Below are 22167 nucleotides of genomic sequence, written 5' to 3'. Positions count from 1 at the left end.
TCCAGCAAGTATTTTGCCTGGTAAGTGAGGATCGTGAAGGGCCAAGCCACCTTCCATTGTTCTTCCCAGGGAGCCTGGTGGGTGACGTGGGCCCACAGGCAGGTAACCTGAGGCTACAGGAGCAAGAGCTGCTCCCCTCAGAGAAAGGGGCAAGTGGCGGGACCTACGTCCATGAACCACACGGATGCTGGTGTCCACAGAGACGAGTCCTAACTAAACACCGGTTGTTAGACTTCTGCGCCGGGAAGGACGTTAAGCAGAAGCGCAGAGCCCAGGACCCAAAGCACGCAGGACGCGGGGGCGTAGCTGCCGCCCTGGGCGGGACCCCCTCACACCTGGGGCGCCCAGTAGCGGCCCAGGCCGGCCCTCCGGGGAGCACACCACCAGCCGCGATGCGCTCGTGGCCGCCACGACAGGAGGAACTGAGACACCGACCTGCAGGGCCAACGGCCCCCTGCGGGCGAGGACCGGACGGCGAAGGCTTGGTCCCGGGGGAGCTGAGCACTCAGAGCGCCGGGGCTCCAGGCGGTGGGAGGGCAGCCAGGGTGCTGTGAGTAGGGGCCGGTGCTTCTGGGAACAGCTGAGAGCGCCGCGCTGGGAGTCGGACGCTGGCGCTTCTACAAGCTGGAAGGCAGCGCTTAACTCTCCTCGGTTTCAGCCTGTTCCCCTTGAGAAGTTCCCTTCCAGCTCTGCAACCACGAACATCTGCGGAGCTGAAGCTATGCCGGGGGTGTAGCTCCGGCCCCATCCTCGGGGGGGGGGGGGCGGTGCAGCTCGCGCTTTGGGCCGGCGAGACAGAGGTCCCGGGAAGGCGCCGAGCGTGGACCACCCCCTCCCGGGCAGAGGTCCAATCGCGGGCCGGGAAGGTGGTGGTGGTGGTGGTGTGGGCGGGAGCGGCAGCGCTCCACCAGGCGCACAGCTGGGCCCCAGCGGCTGGCGGGCACCGCCACGTGTAATTAATGGGAGCTAATTAATCTCGGGCTCCTCCCTGGGGGGATCAAGCCTGCAGCAGTCCACACCTGGGGGGGCCCATGGGTCTCTGCTTCCCCAGCTGGCCGCGGGCCCCACACAGCCTCACTCAGGGGCAGGGAACCTGGAGTTACTGCTCAGGAGGGGCTTCCAATCCCTAGAGAATGAGACCTTTCAGAAAAGCCGTTCTGGGCATCGTTTTTTAAGAGTCTAAACGTGAGAACTAAAAACAGGCCTTCCAGGAGTGCTGTGTAGGAATCCTGACCCAAGACTCTGGGCCTGAGCAGCCATGTGTCCACCAGGCTCCTGCTGACGGCTGGGGTCCATCAGACCCTGGTGAGGACGCCCAGGGCAGGTGGTCACTGGACTAGGGCTGCAGGAAGTAGGAGAAGCAGCGGCTCTGCCATGGAAGGGCCCTATCGGCCCTAGCACCCTGCGGCTCCGCTGCCCAGCCAGCATGTCCCCCTCAGGGCCACGTACCACCCAGGCCTGCAAGGCTCCAGCTTTCTGCCCGCCTCCACAGACGCCTTCCCCAGTGCGCCCGGCAGGAAAGGACTCCAGGGTAGGAGCTGGGCAATGCTGTTGAAGGGCTCGTGCTGTCCGGGCCATGTCTGTGGTTCAGCAAAGGCCAGCCGCAGGGATGTGGGGAGCCCTTCAAGGCCACGGTCCCCCAGGCTCGGGTCAGGGAGTCAGGGTAGAGAACTGCCAATAAGTGAAACTAGTCTAACTAAGGTCCTTCCAAGAAACCAGAATTGCACCAAATAACGTCGTGATGCCTCTGACTTCGTTACTGTGGAAGCACAATAAAGTAATTCTCCAAGTTGTCACTGTTACCTTAGAGGAAGGCCACTTGTGTATCTGCATGAGTCATGACATAAGGAGGGGCATCACCCTCTCGCCCCTCTGGGAACCTGCACCCTCTGAGTGACCTCACAGGCTGCTGATGTGCAAGGCAAGCCCTGGGCACTCTTGCCTGGGCAGGCGATTGTGGCTCGCGAGTGATTTCGGATTTTGAAAAAATAAATATAAATAAATATATTCCAAGCACTCTGTTAAGGGAATAAATGGTAAAGAGAAAACACTTTGCAGGTATTAAGACGCTAACACACCCACAAAGAAAGCCCTAAGAAACCCTGTGGAAAGAAGAGAGGAAGATGGGAGGGGCCAGGCCCAGAGCCCCTTGCTAGGGCACCCAGGACCCTGTGCCAGGAGCCCCAGGAGGCCAGCGAGAGGCACTTATGGGAGCTTGTTACTTGGTGTAGAGACTCCGGGGGTCAGAGGGATACAGTGAGCCTAGGGAGCAAGCCAGAACCAGCATGGGTCTGCTGGGTGCTGGTTCTGGAGGCACAGGGAGGAGGCCCCACCTCTGCAGGGAGAGAAAGGCACTGGGATGGTTAAGATGTTAATGGGGTCATCGGAACAGAAAAAAAGAACAACAGCCCTAGGGGAAAACCCCAGGCATGGGCCCCACTGACACTCACAATCCAGGACTGCTCTGGGCTCCTAGAACCATCAACCCCTCTATGTTGCTGAGATGCCTCCCCATACTCTGGGCAGAGGAAGATCTGAAGCTTCCAGAGTCCCAGGAGGAGCAGGGAGAGGTCAGCAGCCCTGCGTGGTGCAGAAAGGACACCTCGCCATGCTCCCCACGGAAGGGGGTTTGAGGTGTCCCTGCCCACTCAGGTCCCAACTCCACCCCAGGGCTGTCACTGGCAAGGCTCCGAAAAGGCACCCCCCGCCCCGTCAGCCTCTGCCTGGGAAGCAGAAGGAAGCAGACTGGCAGCCCAGGAAGAGGCAACCCAGGGTTGGGGGTGGTGGGTGGCACCCAGCACTGGTTTAGCTGGCCCAGGATTTTCGGTTCTCGGGGTTCTTCTGGCTCCTGTCGGCCCTCAGCACCATAGCGCCCTCTGCCTTGGCCAGAGCCGCCGTCAGAGAGGCCAGGTTGGTGGCGGAGCCAGTGAGAGTGCTGCTCCTGCGGGGTTCGGGGGCACCCTGCAGCCGGAGCCCCGCGCTGCGCCGCCGGCCCGTGCCTGCTGCTCTGCGCACCCGGCCCGGCCTCACCAGCAGCCCGTAGCCCGGGTTGCACTTGAAGTACTGCTTCCCGCCGATGGAGCCGTCATTCTTACCTGAGGGGAAGACAGAAGAGCACACGGAGGTGACTTCCCAGGACCCTAGCTCCCTGTCCCTGTGTGCCTGACAGCTCCCCGGGGGGCACAGGCACTCACTGTTTAGCAAAGGGGGCCGGGGTGACTGTCTCGGGGCAGCACATGGTGGTCCCCAAGGACAGGTAGCCTCAGGTCCTGCCATTTCAATGCCCCAGTGCAAGCAAGTCACCAATCCCACCCCACTCTGGGGCATGGACCTTCTTCAACCTGGCTGGTTCACAAGTAAACCTAGGATGGAGTTGTGGGTAGAACGATTACTTTTCCTGAATTTATCAGATGGAAACTGGCAAATTACACCACTGTAGCTAGTTAGATGTCACACTTGATGTTATTGAGATGGTGTGAGGAAGTTTCCTTTGTAAAAGCAAAAGAAATGCATTAAGGTGAAGAATGAGAACCCAGCGCTCAAGAGAGCAGAGGGACAGGGGCCCTCGTGACCCCTAAATGCCAGCGTGCCATGGGGATGGGTTGGTGGGGAACCCGATCTCTGCAGCAAAAACAGTCATGAATTTTCTATGCTCACTCTCTGCACATCTGACCTGCCCTCCCCCCCCACCTCTGCTGTCTATCAACAAAGGTCCCCTCAGTGCACCTCTCAGGTTGGGCCACTGCTATCACACAGCTCCCAGGGCGCACACACCAACCCCCAGCACTGGGTCCCTGCTTCCGGGCTCCCCACCATCCTGCCCACTCAACCCATTTCATTTTCTTTATGATACTTATTACTATCAAATTTTAATTATTTATTTGTCTACTTGGCAATTCTCTCCCTCTTAAAATGAAAGTCCAGTGAAACCACAGACTCTATTTTGCTCCCCAAGGTATCCTTGGGATCCAAGACAGTGTCTGCAACATGGCAGGTGCTTAATATGAACTGTTGGATGAACTCATCTATTTGTTAATCCCTCTGTACTTCTTTTTTTTTTTAAAGATTTTATTTATTTGACAGAGATCACAAGTAGGCAGAGAGGCAGGCAGAGAGAGATGAGGAAGCAGGCTCCCTGCTGAACTGAGAGCCTGATGTGGGGCTCGATCCCAGGACCCTGGGATCATGACCTGAGCCAAAGGCAGAGGCTTTAACCCACTGAGCCACCCAGGTGCCCCTCCCTCTGTAATTCTTGAGTCAACTGCAGATACAAACTTCTCTCCCAATTCCTCTGCACATAGTAGCAGACTCTCCTTTAAAAACTATTCCAGCTACATGCCTCTTCTGGAACCACTTACAACTTACAGCATTATTCACAATCGCCAAGAAGTGGAAACCACCTACATGTCCAGCCAGTGACAAACGGATGAACACAAGGTGGGCACAACGGACTAGTGTTTGGCCATAAAAAGGAATGAAACACTGACAGAAGATGTAACCGGATCTACCTTGGAAAATCATGCTAAGTGAAAGAAGTCAGTCCCAAAAGTCCACCTTCTGCCTGATCCCCTTTATGTGGAAGTCTAGACTGGGACACTTCATACACATTTAGAGAGGTAAAAATAGACTATTGGTTACCTGGAGTTTAGAGAGGAGGTTACTTTACAAATGGAAATGTGGCTTTGTGGGGGGGATTGATGAATCTCTTCTAAAATTAGACTGTAGTAATGACTGTGCAACTGTGTAAATATATCAGAACCATTAAACTGTACCCTTTTAACAGATAGACTTTACAGTATGTGACGTGGTATCACAACAAAGCTGTTAAAAAAGAAAAACCAACCATCTGGGGACGCCTGGGTGCCTCAGCTGACTGACTTCTGCTCAAGCCATAATCTCAGGGTCCCAGGATGGTGCCCCATGTGGGGCTCTCTGCTCAGCAAGGAGTCTGCTTCTCCCTCTGCCTCTACTCCTCCCCCTGCTCGGGTTCTCTCTCATAAATAAATAAATAAATAAATCCGAAGGACTAAGTAATTCCTTAAGTTGTGGCCCTGGTTTTTCGGAAAACAGTAATGCAGTTGGTGGCAGAATGTCCCGTTCTGTAATGAGACTGAAGAGACGGGTGAGCCTGTAATGCACCTTAGATCACCCACCTTCTGTTCTCCAGCCCGGGCACCCAGCACCCCCACAGGCACCCATGTTTGCAATCGGAGCAGACACAGCACACAGAGCTACTGTCAGACTGTCACAGTTCAAGAGCAGATGCCTCTGTGACTTAAAAAAAAAAGTGCTTAGATTCATTACCAAATTAAAAGTAGCTTTCAATTAATGTCTTAAGTTTCTGAAAAATGTCTGGAGGTTAAGCAAAGAGAACGCTTAGGAAACTCTTATTCCTGATTTGAAAAGTAGTGACCTGGAGGCTCAGGGAGGTCAAATAATAGCCTAGGTGCCCAGAGTAGGTTCCGGGCAGTGCTGGGCGAGGGCCAGCACTCCTCTGCCACCCCACCCTTAGCTGAGTCACTGCAGGCAGGGAACCAGAGGCCCAAGCAGCACCACTCACCTGAAGGTAAGTCCAGCTCCACTCCGACCCACGTCCCCTCCTGAAAGTCGGTGGGGCCAATGTATCTCACGATGCCCATTTTGTTGGTGCCCACAGTGACATATTCTCCCTCTTTGAGCCATTCTGGGACTTCACTGGCTTCTTCGGAATCGGAGGAAACTTCCAGCTTTCCCAGGGCTGGTGCCCGTGCCCCACCGTCGCCCAGCGCCCCCGAGGCCAGCAGGTCCTCCTCCGCGGCCGAGGAGCAGCTGGGGTCTCCGCCCAGCATGCGTGTGAAGGACTTCAGCTCGGAGGTCCGCACCTTCTGGATTCTGAACGGGGACGCGGGAGCAGGGGACAGAGACAGGAGGTCGGGAGGCTCCTGTGGTTTGGAGATGTCCAGCTCTGAGCCGGAGGCCGGCTTCTCGCGGTCCTCGGGCCTTCCCAGCCGCTCGGTGGCCGGGGAAACCTCGCCCCCGCTCTGCCGGCTGCATGATTCCTTCTGGGGGGTGCAAGTGGGGAGAGGCGTCGGGGGTGCGCCCGCCTCTTCCTTCTCCGAGAACACCGGCTCCTTTGTGTCGCAGGAGCCATTGCTGTCACTCCACGCATCCTGCTTTGCCGGGACCGGCGACAGAAGGCAGCTCCGGCTGAGCGGGCGGGCAGGAAGGTCACTGTCAGCCGCGGGAGCCACGGGTGGAAGCGGGAGCTCCGTCTCAGGGGTGGCCTGGAAGAGGGTGAGTGGGGGCGAGCCGGGGGTCTGCCCACTCGCGGCGGCTGCGCCGTCCAGGCCAAGGGTGAACGCATCGGACAGCGTGGCGGAGGACACGCTGTGGGAAAAGTAGCCGCTGGAGGCCTCGCTCAGGGGACTGGGCGGCCCCTCTTGCACCTCCGGAGCCTGCGGTGTGGGTGCTTTAGTCGGTCTGTCGTGGAGCTTCACGGGGGCCAGGGGCACGGTCACCGCGGGGGCCACACTGGGAGCCTGGAGCAGGGGAGGGTGCAAGGATAACTGGTTAAAATGCCAAGTTTGCGGCTCATTTCCAAAAGAACTGTGACAGATTCTGCCAGCGGAAACACGGCGGCCTGGAGGGCAGAAGGCTGTGGCCGTGCACTGGGGCAGCCCTGGGGCCCTACCGGTGCCCCTGCTTGGTCCGGGCTCTTGCCCTGCACTCAACGCAGAGAGCCCACCATGGCCCAGGCGGCTGCTGCATTTCCCACGGCACCCAGAGCTCAGCAGGCGGCCAGCGGCCTGCCCCTTCCCCCTCCCCGCCTTCTGAACACACTCAGGAGTCTAACCACGGTCTGTAATAGCGCCACTCACCCTAAGAAACACATATCCTTCATCCTGTTTCTGGCACAGAGCTCCTGAAACCCTTGGGTTTCCTCAATGTTAGCAGCAAGAAAGGTGTCTTGATATTCCTAACCACCCCCCTGCAACCACACCTGAGTTCACCGTAAAGCGGGCACTCTGGGAGTGCACCTCAGGATGGCAGGCCAGTTGCCAGGGGAACCACCCTTGTGATGAGAGCTTAGCCTCACGGCCTCAAGACGCAGAGAGGGGCTGCAGGGGACTTAATCATAATTGGCCAAAGATGTACTCAATCGTGCCTGTGTGATAAGGCCTCCAGAACAATCCAGAAGGACAGGCTTCTGGGAGCTGCCAGGCTGATGAACACATAGACCTGTGGGGAGAGCGGGGCACCCAGGGAGGCTGAACGTCCACGGGGTTTCCCCACACCTTGCACCATGCCTCTCTTTCATCTGGCTGTCCTGAGTCCTACCCCTTGGAGTAAACTGGTGATCTAGTGAGTAAAATGGTTCTCCTGAGTTCTGTGAAGCATTCTAACAAATCAATCCAACTTAGATGGAGCTCATGGAAAAATCTTATCTACAGCCGGTTGTTCAGAAGTACAGGTCACAACTGGGGCGTACAACTGGCATCCAAAGTGGGGGGAGTCTGGTGGGCCTGAGGCCTTAACCTGTGGACGCTGGCGCCGTCCCTCGGCTGGTGTGGGACAGTGCTCACTTGGTGGTAGGCAAGAAGGCATACGAGGGTCTGTGAGGCCTGACAAGGCAGGAAAAGGCCCTCACCACAGATGCAGCAACCAGGAGGTACACACTAAATCTCCAGTCCCTCCTTACCCACCAGCACCCCTGGCCTGGCTGCACTCAGGCTCAGAACCCTGTTCCCACAGAAACAGATCCCCTGCCCCCATGGACTTCACGCCTTTCTCCTGCAGAGCTAGAACAAGGATCTGCTTGGGGGAGGAAAAAGGGACTTAGCATAGCTTCACCAGCACAGCCAGGAATAACACTCAGGCCTGGTGGCTGACCTGCGGCTCCCAGCAGGGAGTCTGGTGGAAGAGGAGACGGGCAGGCCAGTCCCATGTCACGGGTTGGGGGCCCCCTGATCCAGGGAGACACAAGCTGAGCAGCCACATCCCCCATTGTGAAGAGGGGGTGAGCGCGGTCAAAGCCGCAGAGGCTGGCCTCCCCCTCTGGGATCACCTGTCTGAGTCACACTGGCAGAGGTGCACACAGGGCCCTATCGCCTGGGGAATGACAACAGCCTCGGCTCGTCCACATTCTACTGTCTCTGAGGTGCTGCTAAGGTGTTCCCTTGTTGGTAACTGGAGCCATCTGAACAAGGGAGCAGATTCCCTTTCTATTCCCGATTCACAATGACAGGGGCAAGGGAGAAAGCAGGAATGGGGAATGCGGTTGGAGCACTGGAGAAGGGTGCTGTTCAGAAAAAGAAATATGTTTTCCAATATTTACGGAAAGATTATTTATATTACAGGAATGGCCATTTTCCATTTGAAATACAGGATTTATTTGAACTGGGAAACAGCTGAGATCTATAAGTCTCTTACAGTTACTTGGCTTAACTCAGCAGTTTGATAAATCATGCATTTTCACGTGAACTGTCATTTATATTCCTGTCTCCAGAGGCCCTCCTTTCCCCACAAGGCACACTTTCAGGGTACGAAATTAACGGCACCTCTTGAGATTAACAGCCCATTTTTGTGATGGATCTCTAGGCTGCAAAATTTACTAAATCCAATAGATCAATAACTGTCACCAGCATAAATACTCTAAAAGATTAGGCAATCCTTCAATCATTTTTCTTTTGCAACTTGTATGTGTTTTATTTATTCTTTTCTATTTTATTTTCAATATCACTGACCAGGCAGGGAAGAATACACAAACAAAATTACAAGAGCCTGGAATCTGAACAGGAACTTTGGTTCTGGACTCGTGGGTGCTCCATTTTCTCCTGGTGGGTAATACCTCATCACTGCCACACAGACAGTTGTCTAAGGGCCAGCTATACCCCGTCCTGAGGAGGTAACAGTCCAGTGACAGTGCCTTAGATTTCCCTGGTCATTATCCCATTTGCTTCCACATGAATCCCTTGATGTAGGCCAGAAGTCTGACCATATGCATTTTATAACATGGCCCAGCAAGGTTCAAGGATTTATCCAAAGCCTCCAGTAAGAGACAACCAGGTATCAGAGGTCAGATCTGCAGCGACAACAGAGACCCACAGTGGCAGAAGGCGAGCCCTGATTGCACGGCTCTTTCCTGCTGAGCCCAAGCGCAGCCTGATTCCTTCCGTGAAAGCACTGCAGGAAGCCGCTCCCACTTGACTGGAGTTGATAGGTGAGTGGAAACCTACTCCCATCCTTAGGTTATTCTTTTACCACTAACACTTCGAGAGACTGCTGGGAAAGCCTAACCTTGCAAAAATCACCAGGACGAACAGCAGAGTGGCGTGAGCTGCAGAGGCTGTGGGAGATCTGGAGCCCTCACCAGAAAGATTCTGTCTCCCTCTGTCCCACTGGCCTTGGGGCCGCAGGCCTGCCTCAGCAAAATAATGAACACCACTCGCAGGGGATTGGGGCGGGGGGGGGGGGGGGGGGGGAGCACGTGAACACCAAAGTGTCCTGAATTAGAAAGGGCCCTTCAGAAAGGACTGAATCCGTGGAGGGCTGAATTCCCTTCCAAATTATTTGCCCTTTTTCCTGTTGTTTTAATAAATAAAATTTTCCGATGAAGATACAGCATTTCCTAAGAGAATGAACACACAGTGGGAGAAAATAGATTTGCTATTCATAAGATGAGAAGTGCTGTTCATCTGTGGGAGATCATAAGAGACTATTTTCTCCCCAGCTTAGCATTAGTCTTTTCACGCTGATATCATGAATCAGAATGAAATGTAAAACTGAGAATTAAGCAAACACTTGGAATAAGGAGATTGTTCTGTTTATAGAAATCGCCTTTGCCTAGCAGTGGGCTATTAAAGCAACAGACTACATTAGCAGTCAAGCACCTAAAAGTTTAGCAATCATATGATTAACAAGTTGAAAATAGAAAAGTGGAACAAGGAAAATAGAGAGGGAGAAGACAGTGACCTATATTACAGCTAATTATCAAAACAGGAACGTTAAAATGAGAAACCCACGGGTGTGGACTCAACAGTTACAGCATCGGGGCCACCCCCCTACACGTGGGGCTGCCACCAGTGAAGGTGTCCCTCTGTCCCCGGCCCACCCCCCCCCACCCGTCTGACTCACCTCCAGAGCTCCGGTGGTCCCAGTGTCCGCCAAGGCACACTGCACCATGATTCGGGGCACGGGCTGAGGAAACAAGTGAACAGGCAGGCGTGAGGGATTGAGAGAAGCAGAACAGAGATAACTAGAGGTTTTCACTGAACAGACTGGAAAGCCGGTCAGGAGGACCTAGTTGAAATAAACTTTCACAACTTTTGGGAATTCTGGTAAGTCACTGCCAAGTAGGCATGCCAAGGGCTAGTGGCGCTGCACTACACAGGGAAATGTAAGCAGTAAGGACACAGCAAGCAGCTGGCAACACCAGAAATGTGCCGGAACAGTAACATACAGGGCATGTTTACACACTCACAGGCTCTCTCTCTTCTCACATACCGCACATGTTCATCAAGGGCTGTTCTGCACACACAAATGTTACTGGAGGCTAGAGACAAAGGGTTGGAACAGGAAAGATCAGGACCAAGGCTTCAGGCAGGAGGCAGAACACAAACCAAGCCTTGACGGGCAGGGAGAACTGGTGCCCTAGCAGGACCGGAGAGTGTTGTCACAGGAAGTGAGGAGTGAGGAAGCCCGTCTGGCTAGAGCCCACCTCTGGGGCATAGCACAGAGAAGGACAGATATATGGAGGGAGGATTTGGTATCCCAATCAGGTAAGGATGAGGACCACCAGAGATGCCTGAGTGAAGAAAGCAGGAGCTTGAGAAGATGGATCTGGTAGTAGAAGGCAAAGGGACTGGAGAAATACTTCAAGGCTAAGGTAGGCAGATCACTGATGAGACTCCAGCAACCGAACAGATGAGAGGGGATAAGAGCCTGAATTAATGGCTGTGTGAGCAATAGCACAAGAAAGGACATCATTACTTATGGACAAGCAGTTCAAGGAATGTTAAAAAGAAAAAAAAAAAAAAAAAAAAGAGCACCAGGTTAAGAAAGAGAGAGGTCAGAAGAAGAAGCTGGTAAGTGCAAAAGAGAAGAAATCAGACATTCTTTTAGCAGCTGCTGGGTTTACAATGGCGTTGGGATACAGAAACTGACAGGATTTTCTTGAAGAAACTACAAATCTACCACTTCTGCCTTTATTCCATCAACCAGCCTCTGGCCCCTTCTCTGGTCTCCCTGTTCCAGGACCAGAGTCTGGACCTTGCCTCAGAATGCCCAGCTCCCAGAGGATTCTGCCAGCACAGCCTCACAGGAGGCAGCAAAATTTGCTGTCGTGGTTCATTTCCATGCAGTAGGAGTGTCTTTTCTCTTGTTGGATCCAAAAGGAAAAGTAGCTGACCGCTCATCTCTTACCTAATCTAAATTGTGTAGAGAGGCAGATTTCTTGTCTTTCCCTTTCCTTTCTTCTGACCCTAGGTACTTCAGGGCCTCCCAGTTCCCACGATGGCTTCTACGCCATCAGGATGCTTTAGACTGTCTGCAGGCACCAAGGCTGGACAGCCGAAGTCCGGCTTCCTACTGAGCAGCCCAAACTCTTAATGAAGGGACAAAAGCCTACGTGGAATAGGACTGTGCACTTAGAAGGTTAGCCTGAGTTCACAGCACCAAATAACTGCGTTTTGGCAAAGGGCACCACTATAACCAGTTACACCTTGCAACTGTCTTTGGGAGAAAACAGCAAGAAGCGATTAACTCTGCTGAATTAGGGAGCGGCAGTGGGATTTGAGAAAAGACACAGAGGCCAGGCGATTAAGTAGGACATGGTAGGAGATATGGGTAAACAGATGGGAAGACCTAGGGATAAACTAAAGGAATGTTACTTTTTACCCTGCAAACACTGGGGAGTCACTGGGGGCTTAGGGCCAGGGACAGCCACGATCAATGGCAGGTTTAAGGAAGACAATGTGAGAGGCCAACGGAAGAGGATGAGGGAGGACACTTGGGGGGCTGGGGCAAGGCCACTGGATGAGATGAGGGCCTGAACCACAGGCCTTCCAGCCTCTCCCGGGATGCCTGGAGCAGTAAGTAGGTCCCCTCAACTCGCATAACACATCGCTTCTCCCCTCTCTCACACCACCTGTGGGAATCTCCATTCCTCCACTCTACTGGCAGCTCGGTAGACAAGTGACAGAGTTATTTTCAAGCAAGTATCTCACTTTACCTTACAGTCCTTGAATACAGGGGCTGCTGTCTTTTTTTTTTTTTTTTTAATATATGATTTTATTTTGACATCTTAATTTTATTTTTTCATGTTCTAAGATTCATTGTTTATGCACCACACCCAGTGCTCCATGCAATACGTGCCCTCCTTAATACCCACCAGCATGCTCACCCATCCCCCCACACCCTTCCCCTCCAAAACCCTTAGCTTGTTTCTCAGAATCCAGTCTCTCATCATCTTTCTTTTTGTATTTACTTTCTCCCACAGTATCTAAAGTCCCCCACAAATGGAAAGGTGTTCACAGCATACTCCTCCGTAAAGGCAGAAAAAAAGTCTCTTAAGCTCAAACTCCAAAATACTTACATTCTTGAGTTAGATCGTCTCTAAAACAGACCAGATTGGGGTGAAACATTCCACTTTAAAGCATAAACACATAAAATCCCACCAAGAGTGGAATGTAACCACCTAAAAAGGAGCCTCTTCTAAGATGAGAGGACTCTTGCCCTCCTGAACAGAGCATGGAAACATAACCTAACACTTTCCCCCAGGACTCAGGAGAATTAGAAAACTCCAGTCAGTGCTTAAAAAAAAATATCTGCTGCCATGAGTGAAGGGATAGGCTTGTGACACTGTGGCATCAGTGAATCCATGGGCTTCCAGGCTCCCAGAGCCCCACATCATGGTTCTGGGCCATCACACTAAGACCTCAGGTCTCCCTCACAGGTTTCCCTGCACCACCAGTCGCTCTCAATGGCCCACCCCGAGCCCACCACTCAGAGGAAGGGAGAATCAGGACACTGACTGATGATAAACCTGAAATGGCTAAACCCAGTGTCGCAAAGAAAAGGGGACTGGGTCTGAATGGGTCCTGAGCAAAGTCAGGTACTCACAGCACACCTCCTTCTCTGGCTCCCATGCTAGAAGCTCTGGGCGGCTCCCTCCGTGGGAACAGGTGGTGGCAGCTGCCAAAGGCCAGCTCTGGCCAAGTGAGCCTCAGGTGGATTCTTCTCCAACCAAGGACTCTGAAAGGTGCAGGCTAAAGGGGGCAGGGTACTGGCATACAAGACCAGTTCTGTATTGATTTTTACTGAAACTAGGTGATAAGCACACAGGGATTCACTGTCATCGTCTCTCTACTTTGATGTATTTCAAATTTTTCCATAACGCTGTCCTACATGAAGGAAATAACCGGGACTCTGATTCACTGTACAAATTCAGTTCAACAAAGACTTAGGTCTCCCAGCGTACAAGGCATTGCAACAGGTGCTGGGAAGAACGCAAGGATTACAATGTCACAGGCTTTGCTCTCAGCAGACCAGCAAGGACATGTATGCAAATAACCAAAACATCAAGGAAAACGAAAGATACTAGAATGAAAGCTTCAAACGCAAAGAAGATTCAGAGGAAGGGATGATAAATGAAACAGGCCTAGAATATCCTCCCGGGGGTGATCTGACTTTGAGACAGGCCTTGAAGACTGAGCAGCCTTTCCCAGGGCAGAGGGATACTTCCAACATGAAGAACGACAAGGCAAAGGCATGGTGCTCTTTGTGCCTGATGTGTTCCCTCTACAGCCACCTCTGCCCCCAGAAAAGCTACTCAATCTGCCAGGACATCTCGGGGAAGAGAGAATGATCTAGAGTGACCTGCACGGGGCAGAGGGAAGCAGGTTAGGGCCACGTGCAGGAGGTCTTGTGAGCTTATGGTTGATTTTCACCCGCAGTCCAGCTATGAAAGGTAAATGAATGACTGGTGCTAAGAGCTATGCTTGGAGAAGATTAACCCTTAAATAGGGTAGATACAAAACTTGGAGAGATCAATGAAGAAGTTGCATCATGGGTTTGCTGGAGAGCTACTGAGAGCCTGAACCTGGATGGAAAGAGGAAAAGGAAGTGAAAAGTTAGAGCTATGAGGTAGACTACAGAACACCTGGAAACAACTGGCTGGGGAGGCTGTAGAAACAGTCAAAGATGATGCCCAGGAAGGGTGGATGACAGGGAGAAGGGTCATGGTGGTGTTAGCAGAACCCATGTCCATGCACGTGTGCGCCTGTGTGTGGGCCCGTGTGCAAGGGTGCGGGGACCCAGCCTTGTATGTTGGGCAATGGCCTGTGATGAATTCAGGAGCTTCATTAAGGATACCAAAAATACCTACAAAGTGTACTGAAATCTCAAGTGTGCCATTTGTCCTTCACACCTAAGAGCTCAAATTTCCAAATGTGTATTGTTTGCATTTTAATGCTCTTTTACACATCCCTGGTGCAGGCAGTTGCCTCCTATTCCAGGAGCTCAAAACATTTCAGATCATAAGTTCATTAATCCTTACGACACATCTGGCAACTATTAATAAAAATGACTGCGAAGTCTTTTGCAGCTATAAATATTAAGGAGAAGTCCCAAGAGGCAAGTGGATAGAAGTATAATCATCTACATCTCGCACTACAGACACCAAGGCTCACAGACATTCACCCAGTGGTTACATGCATTCAGGCTGCCCAGTGAGCCAGTCACAGAGACTGAAAAGCACCAGCTGAACGTGCAGTCGCGCTGTCCACTGAGCATCACTGAAGCTTAGCAGATGAGTGGGTTCCAAGCAAGAGAGCTGCTCAAAAGTATTTAAGGGAAAAGATGAGGGTCACATCTTTATCACAACCCACCATTTTTTAACTCTGGTTTTCACATGCCACATGAATGAAGAAATCAGGGCAGATCAGCTCAGAATTTCAACCAGGCATCTGAGTTACTGGGGGACCCCTCTGCCTCAAAGCATAGAGTTTTAACACCTTGGCAACATGTAAAGACCCTCACCTCCCTGTGAGGCTGCACTCGTGCCTCGCTTGTGGTGCTAACCCCACTCTGAACTGACCACACTGCTTGTCTGGAGCCTTCCTCGAGCCCTTCCTTTTCCCTAGGGAGTCGGGGCTACCTGGTAAGCGCCAGTGCGCATCAGTCTCAGCTCAGGCACGATCTCCTCTTCCCGAAAATGCCTTCACCACGCCAGTCCCAGACATACACATATTACGGCATCTGTAATGTCACCCTATTTAGCTCTCTGAAGGGTAGGGATTATGGCTCATTCATCTCTGTATTCCCGTACAGAAAAGAGTAACTTCATGTTTGTTCATGTTGAATAAATGCATACGTAAATGAACAAGCTAATTACTTAAGTGACATGACAAAGGCCAAATTTTCCATTTACAGAGAATTTAGAAAAAGAACAGACATTCTTGGGACACCTGGGTGTCTTAGTTAGTTAAGTGTCTGCCTTCAGCTCAGGTCATGACCCTGGGATCCTGGGATGGAGTCCGGTATCAGGCTCCTTGCTCAGAGCGGGGAGCCTGCTCCTTCCTCTGCCTGCCATGCCCCCTGCTTGTGTTTTCCCTCTCTCTCTCTCTTTCTCTCCCTCTCCCTCTCTGGCAAATAAATAAATGAAATCTTAAAATAAAAAATAAAAGAATAGACATTCTGAAATTTGGGCACTGGGGTGGGTAGAAGGGAGAATAAATATTTTAAAGCAAAAAATAATCACTGCAGTCCAAAACACTGAATTTTCTGATGCATTCTTTCTTGTTTGAAAAATGAATGTTTCCTAATTATCACCCCTTACACTGAGTTTGATATACCCTCAAATGTCATCTTCCAATAGTTCCTAAGCAAGTATGATCCTCAAGATTTTTTTTTAAGATTTTTTTTTTTTAAAGTAATCTCTACACCCAATGTGGGGCTCAAACTTACAACCCCGAGATCAAGAGTCACACATTCTATCAACTGAGACAGCTAGGCAGTTCCCCCTTTCTTAAAAATTCTAACCAAGCACAAGAATATGAGATGTACGATTTACCTTTGCTATAAATAACCAGTAGACAACCTTTGGTTTTCATGCTGCTGAAGTGAGAAAAATATAATAAAACCAATCTGACCGAGCGCATATAAACAAAATACTTTCTAATCTCCAAATATGTACTGATAAAAGTAATAAACAATCGACAGGGCCACCTGGGTGGCTCAGCCAGTTCAGCGTCTGCCTCCGGCTCAAGTCATGATCCCGGGGTCCTGGGATTGAGCCCCACATCAGGCTCTCTGCTCGGCAAGAAGTCTGATTTTCCCTCCCCACCCCCCTACTTGTATTCCCTCTCTCACTCTCTCTCTGTCAAACAAATAAATAAATCTTTAAAAAAAAAAAGTAATAAACAATGGACGAAAACAGACATGTACAATTACCTAAAGATCAAGACTCAGCAATAACTTAATATAAACGTACTTTCTAAAGGTTATGTTAATCAGAGGTAGAGTGGTTGGGCTGCAAGAAGGGGCACTGTGATGTCACAGGAGGAAAGCTGAAGGAAGCACCCACGCTGGTCCAAAGACAGACACGTCAGCCGCCTGCAGGATCTGCTTCCCGCAGGTGGTCCCCATTCACGGAGCAGTCTCAGGATTTACACTCTGGCTTTCCAGGGTGATCTGGTGAAGACTGTGTGAGCTGTGACAACACCAGCACTTTTGTCCACCTGCCTGGCAATTATATGTCTTATTTTAAATGAGTAACTCAGCATTCTACCCAACCCATCAGTCGTTCGTGTAGACCTGATCACCTCAGGGGCTGCACATCTGGAAGGTGGTAATCCAGCCCACGTGCATTCGCTAAGCAAAGCCATCCAAGAGGATGACAGGTGGCCACCAGCTGGTCCCTACCAGACACACTTTTACACTACCTGGCACATGCCCCTTTTGATCGGTGACATCAAAGTATCAATGCAGGCATGGGAAGGTGAGAATTTTTCTGCCCAATATTACAATGCCTCATGAGGTTTTTATATACACTTGAATAGATTCTTTTGGTTTTATCCTCTTCAAATCTACCCTCCAAACTGCAGTCACAAGAGCTTTCTAAAATACAAAAAAAAAAAAAAAAAAAAAAAGTCAATGATTCTTCATTGCCCATAGATAATTTTTCTTTTTTTTTTTTTTTTTTTTTTTTTTTTTTTTTAAAGATTTTATTTATTTACTTGAGAGAGAGACAGTGAGAGAGAGCATGAACGAGGAGAAGGTCAGAGAGAGAAGCAGACTCCCCATGGAGCTGGGAGTCCGATGCGGGACTCGATCCCGGGACTCCAGGATCATGACCTGAGCCGAAGGCAGTCGTCCAACCAACTGAGCCACCCAGGCGTCCCCATAGATAATTTTTCTTAAAATATTTTATTTATTTGAGATAGAAAGAGGTCAAGCAGGGGAAGAAGCATAAGAAGAGTACAGTGTGATGGGAAGCAGACTTTCCACCAAGCAAGAAGCCCAACCTGGGCTGAGGCCCAGGACCCCAAGATTGTGACCCACCTTAAGTCAGATGCTCAACCCAGTGAGCCACCCAGGTACCCCCACAGATAATTATTTTTAGAAAGGAATGGGCAAGAAATAAAACACATATAGGTCCTACTCAGTGTATTTTCATGTCTTGACAAGTCCCTCCTTCAAATACTTTAGATTCATTCATTCTATATATATAACCACTGGTAATATTTTTTTAAAGATTTTATTTATTTATTTGACAGACAGAGATCACAAGTAGGCAGAGAGGCAGGCAGAGAGAGAGGAGGAGGCAGGCTCCCTGCTGAGCAGAGAGCCCAATGTGGGGCTGGATCCCAGGACCCTGGGAACATGACCTGAGCTGAAGGCAGAGGCTTTAACCCACTGAGCCTCCCAGGTGCCCCCACTGGTAATATTTTTAATCGGATCCAGTGAAATCAATCTCTTAATATCACAACTGTTCATTCAACTTTACTTCTTGAATGTTCATCTCATGCCATTCAGTATGCTCTGTAACCTTAGATGAGGTGCTTTATCTACCTGAATCTCATTTTCCTCAATGTCAGAGTATCTAGAGTCACCTTCTAACTCTGTGCTGTCCAATGTGGTGGCCACCAGACCCACGTAGCTACTTAGCACTCGAAATGAAGCTAGTGTGACTGAGGAAGTAAACTTTTAATTTTACTTAATTTTACTGAATAATATGTAAATTTAAAAATTAAAGTGCCTTTAAGTATGTTTGGAACACCTTGGGCACAGGGATCTATTTTTTTTCAACTGCCAAAGGCAGATCAAGGATTTCTGACAAAAATTTAGCATCCGAACTGAAATGTGCTAGAAATATAAACTACACACCTGATTTCAAGAATTTCACAGGGGGCTCAGTGGGCTAAGCCTCTGCCTTCAGCTCAGGTCATGATCTCAGGGTCCTGGGATCAAGCCTCGCATCAGGCTCTCTGCTCAGTGGGGAGCCTGCTTCCCCCTTTCTCTCTCTGCCTGCCTCTCTGCCTACCTGTGATCTCTGTCTGTCAAATAAATAAATAAAATCTTAAAAAAAAAAAAAGAATTTCACAGGAAAAAAAAAAAGAAGGAAATAACTCAGTAATTTTTTGATTACAGATTGAAATGACAACATTATGACTATATTAAGTAAACTATATTACTAAAATCAATTTGACCTATTTCACTTTTTTTAAATGTGCCTACCAGAAAATTTAAAACATCGCGTATGACTCACAAATTTCTATTGGACGGCACTGATCTAACTCAGCACCACTGTTGAGCTAATGCATATAAAATGCCTGGCACACAGTAAGCACTCAGCACATTTGTAAAATAGCATGCTCTTCCCCATCACTGGAGCCATTGGTGTCTTCCAAGATATTTCTAGCTTGGTTTACTATAAAAGCCCAACTTAAATAATCAACAATTATATCTGATACAAAATATACATTGAAAGATTCTCCTTGTATTTATCAGCCCCAAAGCCATTCAAGGATATGGCTTTCCTTTGGCCATTTTCTATGGCCATTTTCTTTCAAATGAAGAACCTAATTATTAAAAAAACCTGAAAGGCATATTTCTTCAGTCAACAAGTAAACTATCTAATCAGTGGATAAAAGTGAATAAGACCATCAAAACAGATTAACTTCACTATATTATTTATATATATATAAATATATACAAATATATTTTATATTAATTATTATATAATTAATATAGTAAATATATTATAAGTAAATATAAATATATTTATATTTATTCATAATATATTTACTATATTAATTATATAATAATTAATATATAATTAACATATATTATATATAATATAATTAATATATAATTAAATAATAAATATAATATAATATAATATAATAATATATTATAATATAATAAATATAATATAATATAATATATAATTAAATAATAATATATAATATAATAAAATAAAAATAAAAATATAATATAATATAATATAATAAAAATAAAAATATAATATATAATTAAATAATAAATATAATATAATATAATAATATATTATAATATAATAAATATAATATAATATAATATATAATAAATGTATTTATTTATAATAAATATATTTATTTATTATAAATATTTATTATAAATATTTATTTATTTATATAAATATATAATGTAAATATATTATATATTTATTTGTTACAAATATTATTATAAATATTTATATTTATTTAAATAAATAAATAAATATTTATTTATTTATTTATATGAATATAAATAAATTCAACTTATTTGAGGTAGTATGTATAGAAAATTTCAAATACTAGTATTTCTGGAGTTCTCAGAAAAGATACAGTTTATTTTTATAGAATCTAGTTTACTTTTTAAACTTCCACATGATAATTGTTAACAGCTACTTAAATATTTATGTGAAAAAAATTTATGGGGTGTCTGGGTGATTCAGTTGGTTAAGTGTCTGCCTTCAGCTCAGGTCACGATCCTGGGATCCTGGGATGGAGCCCTACATCAGGTTCCCTGCTTGGTGGGGAGTCTGCTTCTTCCTCTTCCTCTGATCTTCCCTTCCACCACACTCATGCCCTCTCTCCCCCTTGCTTGCTCCTTCCTAAGTAAATTAATAAAATCTTTAAAAAAAATCCTTATTTTTATGTTATTTTATTTTTAATATTTTATTTACTTATTCGAAAGTGGAGGGAGAGAAAAGCAGACTCCCCATGGAGCAGGAAGCCCAACTCTGGGCTCGATCCCAGGACCTTGAGATCATGACCTAAGCCAAAGGGAGATGCTTAACAGACTGAGCCACCCAGCTGCCCCCAAAAAACTTAACATTTTTTTTTAAAGGCTATAATTTCACTTCATTCAAAGTAATAGTTATTAGTTTTTCAAATATCTATTAAAGACAAAGGATATTTACTTAAAAGCCAGAATATTTGCTAATCTTAAAAATTTTAGGGGTACCTGAGTGACTCAATCCAAGCCTTGGTTTTGGCTCGGGTCATGATCTCAGGGTCCTGAGATTGAGCCCCATGTCAGGCTCAGTGCTGAGCATGAGGTCTGCTTGGGAGTCTCTCTCTCTCCCTCTCGCCACTCACCCCCAACCTGTGCATTCTCTCTTAAAAAACTTTTTTTTTTTTTTTTTTAAATAGGGCCTGGGGCACCTGGTGACTCAGTTGGTTAAGCATCTGCCTTTGGCTCAGGTCATGATCCCAGGGTCCTGGGACTGAGCCCTGCATCAGGCTCCCTGCTCAGCGGGAAGGCTGCTTTCTCCCTCTCCCTCTGTCTGCTGCTCCCCCTGCTTGTGCTCTCTCTTTCTGTCATATAGATGGATAAAATCTTTAAAAATAAATAAAATAAAATAGGGCCTAGATCTAGACTGTTACCTGTTTGGTATACCAGGTAAGCTAAGAATGGTTTTTGCATTTTCAAAATACTAAAAGAATACCTTGTGACATGAAAAAATTCTATGAAATTCAAATTTGGGGGTTATAAATTTAAAATTTTCTTAAAACATATCCATACTCATTTACTATTACGTATTGTCTATGGTTAGTTTTGACAGGCCTGCAAAGCCTAAAATAATACTATTATATGGCTATACTAAAATAATACTATATGGCACTTAACAAAAACAATTTGGCCAATATCTCATCTAGAGCCTCATACAAAAGCATACAATGACATTTTCTGAAAAAAATGACCAGCAGACTAAGGTCTCTTCAATCAACTTCTGCACTGCCTCAGAAAGTCTCATTTTTGTTATTTTTCAGATCAAGACCATACCTTATTGTGAAGAGAACCTTGTCAATCAGTATCTGTCAACACAGTATCCATACATTTCTGGGACAAAGAGAGATGGCAAAACATGATTTTGGAAAACTAACAGTAGTAAAAGTACCTAAGAATTCATCCTAAAACAAATGAATGGAAATCATGTGCCTTGAATTGAAAAAAAAAATTTTTTAAGTCTGTACGCCAGAAGGCCTGTGCAAATTTGCCTTTGTTAACTCAGGAACAAGTGAATGTAGCATAACATATCCAAATATATTTATTACGTGTGCTCCTTACTAAATTACAGGGGGGAAATGGTCATATCCATACTCTTTAAGGAACCCAAACATTAACACTGAAGGCTGGAAGACAAGACATAAACCCTTTTTTCTTATTTTGTTAGTTATGGTGACGAATCCTTGGTGATGATGACACAAGGATAAGCATTTATATGCTTCGTTTTATCAAGGGAGTCCAAGTCTGAGCAGCCGTACAATAGAATCTTGTGCACAAGGGAAGAACTAGTAGTTGGTGTGTTTTTTCTCCATTTTATAATATGGAAGGATCGCTGGCATGAAAGATGGAATCACCGACTACACAGGCATCTTTTCAATCAGCATTTGAGATGTGCAAGGTGCTGCTCTCTCCCCTCAAGGCTTTGTCCTTCCTCCACAGTGGAAGCAGTATTGAAAATGGAGAGAAATATCCCTGTGGTTGACAAGACAATCCCAAGCGAAGTGCAGGACACTAAAGAGGGACAGCCGTACAACAAAGATAAGCCAGACATATGACTGTGCTTTCGATGGCGGAAATTAAATCTGAGTATTAACTCTTTAATTCTCCAGATAACCAAAGACACCATCTGGAGTCCCAAAGTTTAAAGTACATAAA

The 22167-nt window shown here is 47.6% G+C and overlaps 1 protein-coding gene across 3 annotated transcripts in view; it reads right to left on the bottom strand.

Moving 5' to 3' along the window:
- Positions 1 to 2003: 2003 nt before the first annotated feature.
- The window catches only part of KIF13B (kinesin family member 13B), a 196471-nt gene continuing 176307 nt past the window's right edge, over positions 2004 to 22167 (bottom strand). For 2 of the 3 annotated variants that reach the window (XM_032332283.1, XM_032332284.1), the window contains exons 38-40: positions 10114 to 10176; positions 5561 to 6518; positions 2004 to 3095 (exon numbers count right to left, since the gene is read on the bottom strand). In XM_032332283.1, coding sequence (XP_032188174.1) covers positions 2806 to 3095; positions 5561 to 6518; positions 10114 to 10176 — 1311 coding nt within the window. In that variant the 3' untranslated portion in view covers positions 2004 to 2805. Of the gene's footprint in view, positions 3096 to 5560; positions 6519 to 10113; positions 10177 to 22167 lie in introns of those variants that run through there. The other variant, XM_032332286.1, reaches the window with a different exon arrangement.

Source organism: Mustela erminea, chromosome 2, assembly GCF_009829155.1.
Source record: "Mustela erminea isolate mMusErm1 chromosome 2, mMusErm1.Pri, whole genome shotgun sequence".
In the NCBI taxonomy this organism is placed as follows: Eukaryota; Metazoa; Chordata; class Mammalia; order Carnivora; family Mustelidae; genus Mustela; species Mustela erminea.
The sequence above is the reverse complement of the archived record's forward strand: the minus strand, read 5'-3'. Positions and strand labels throughout refer to the sequence as shown.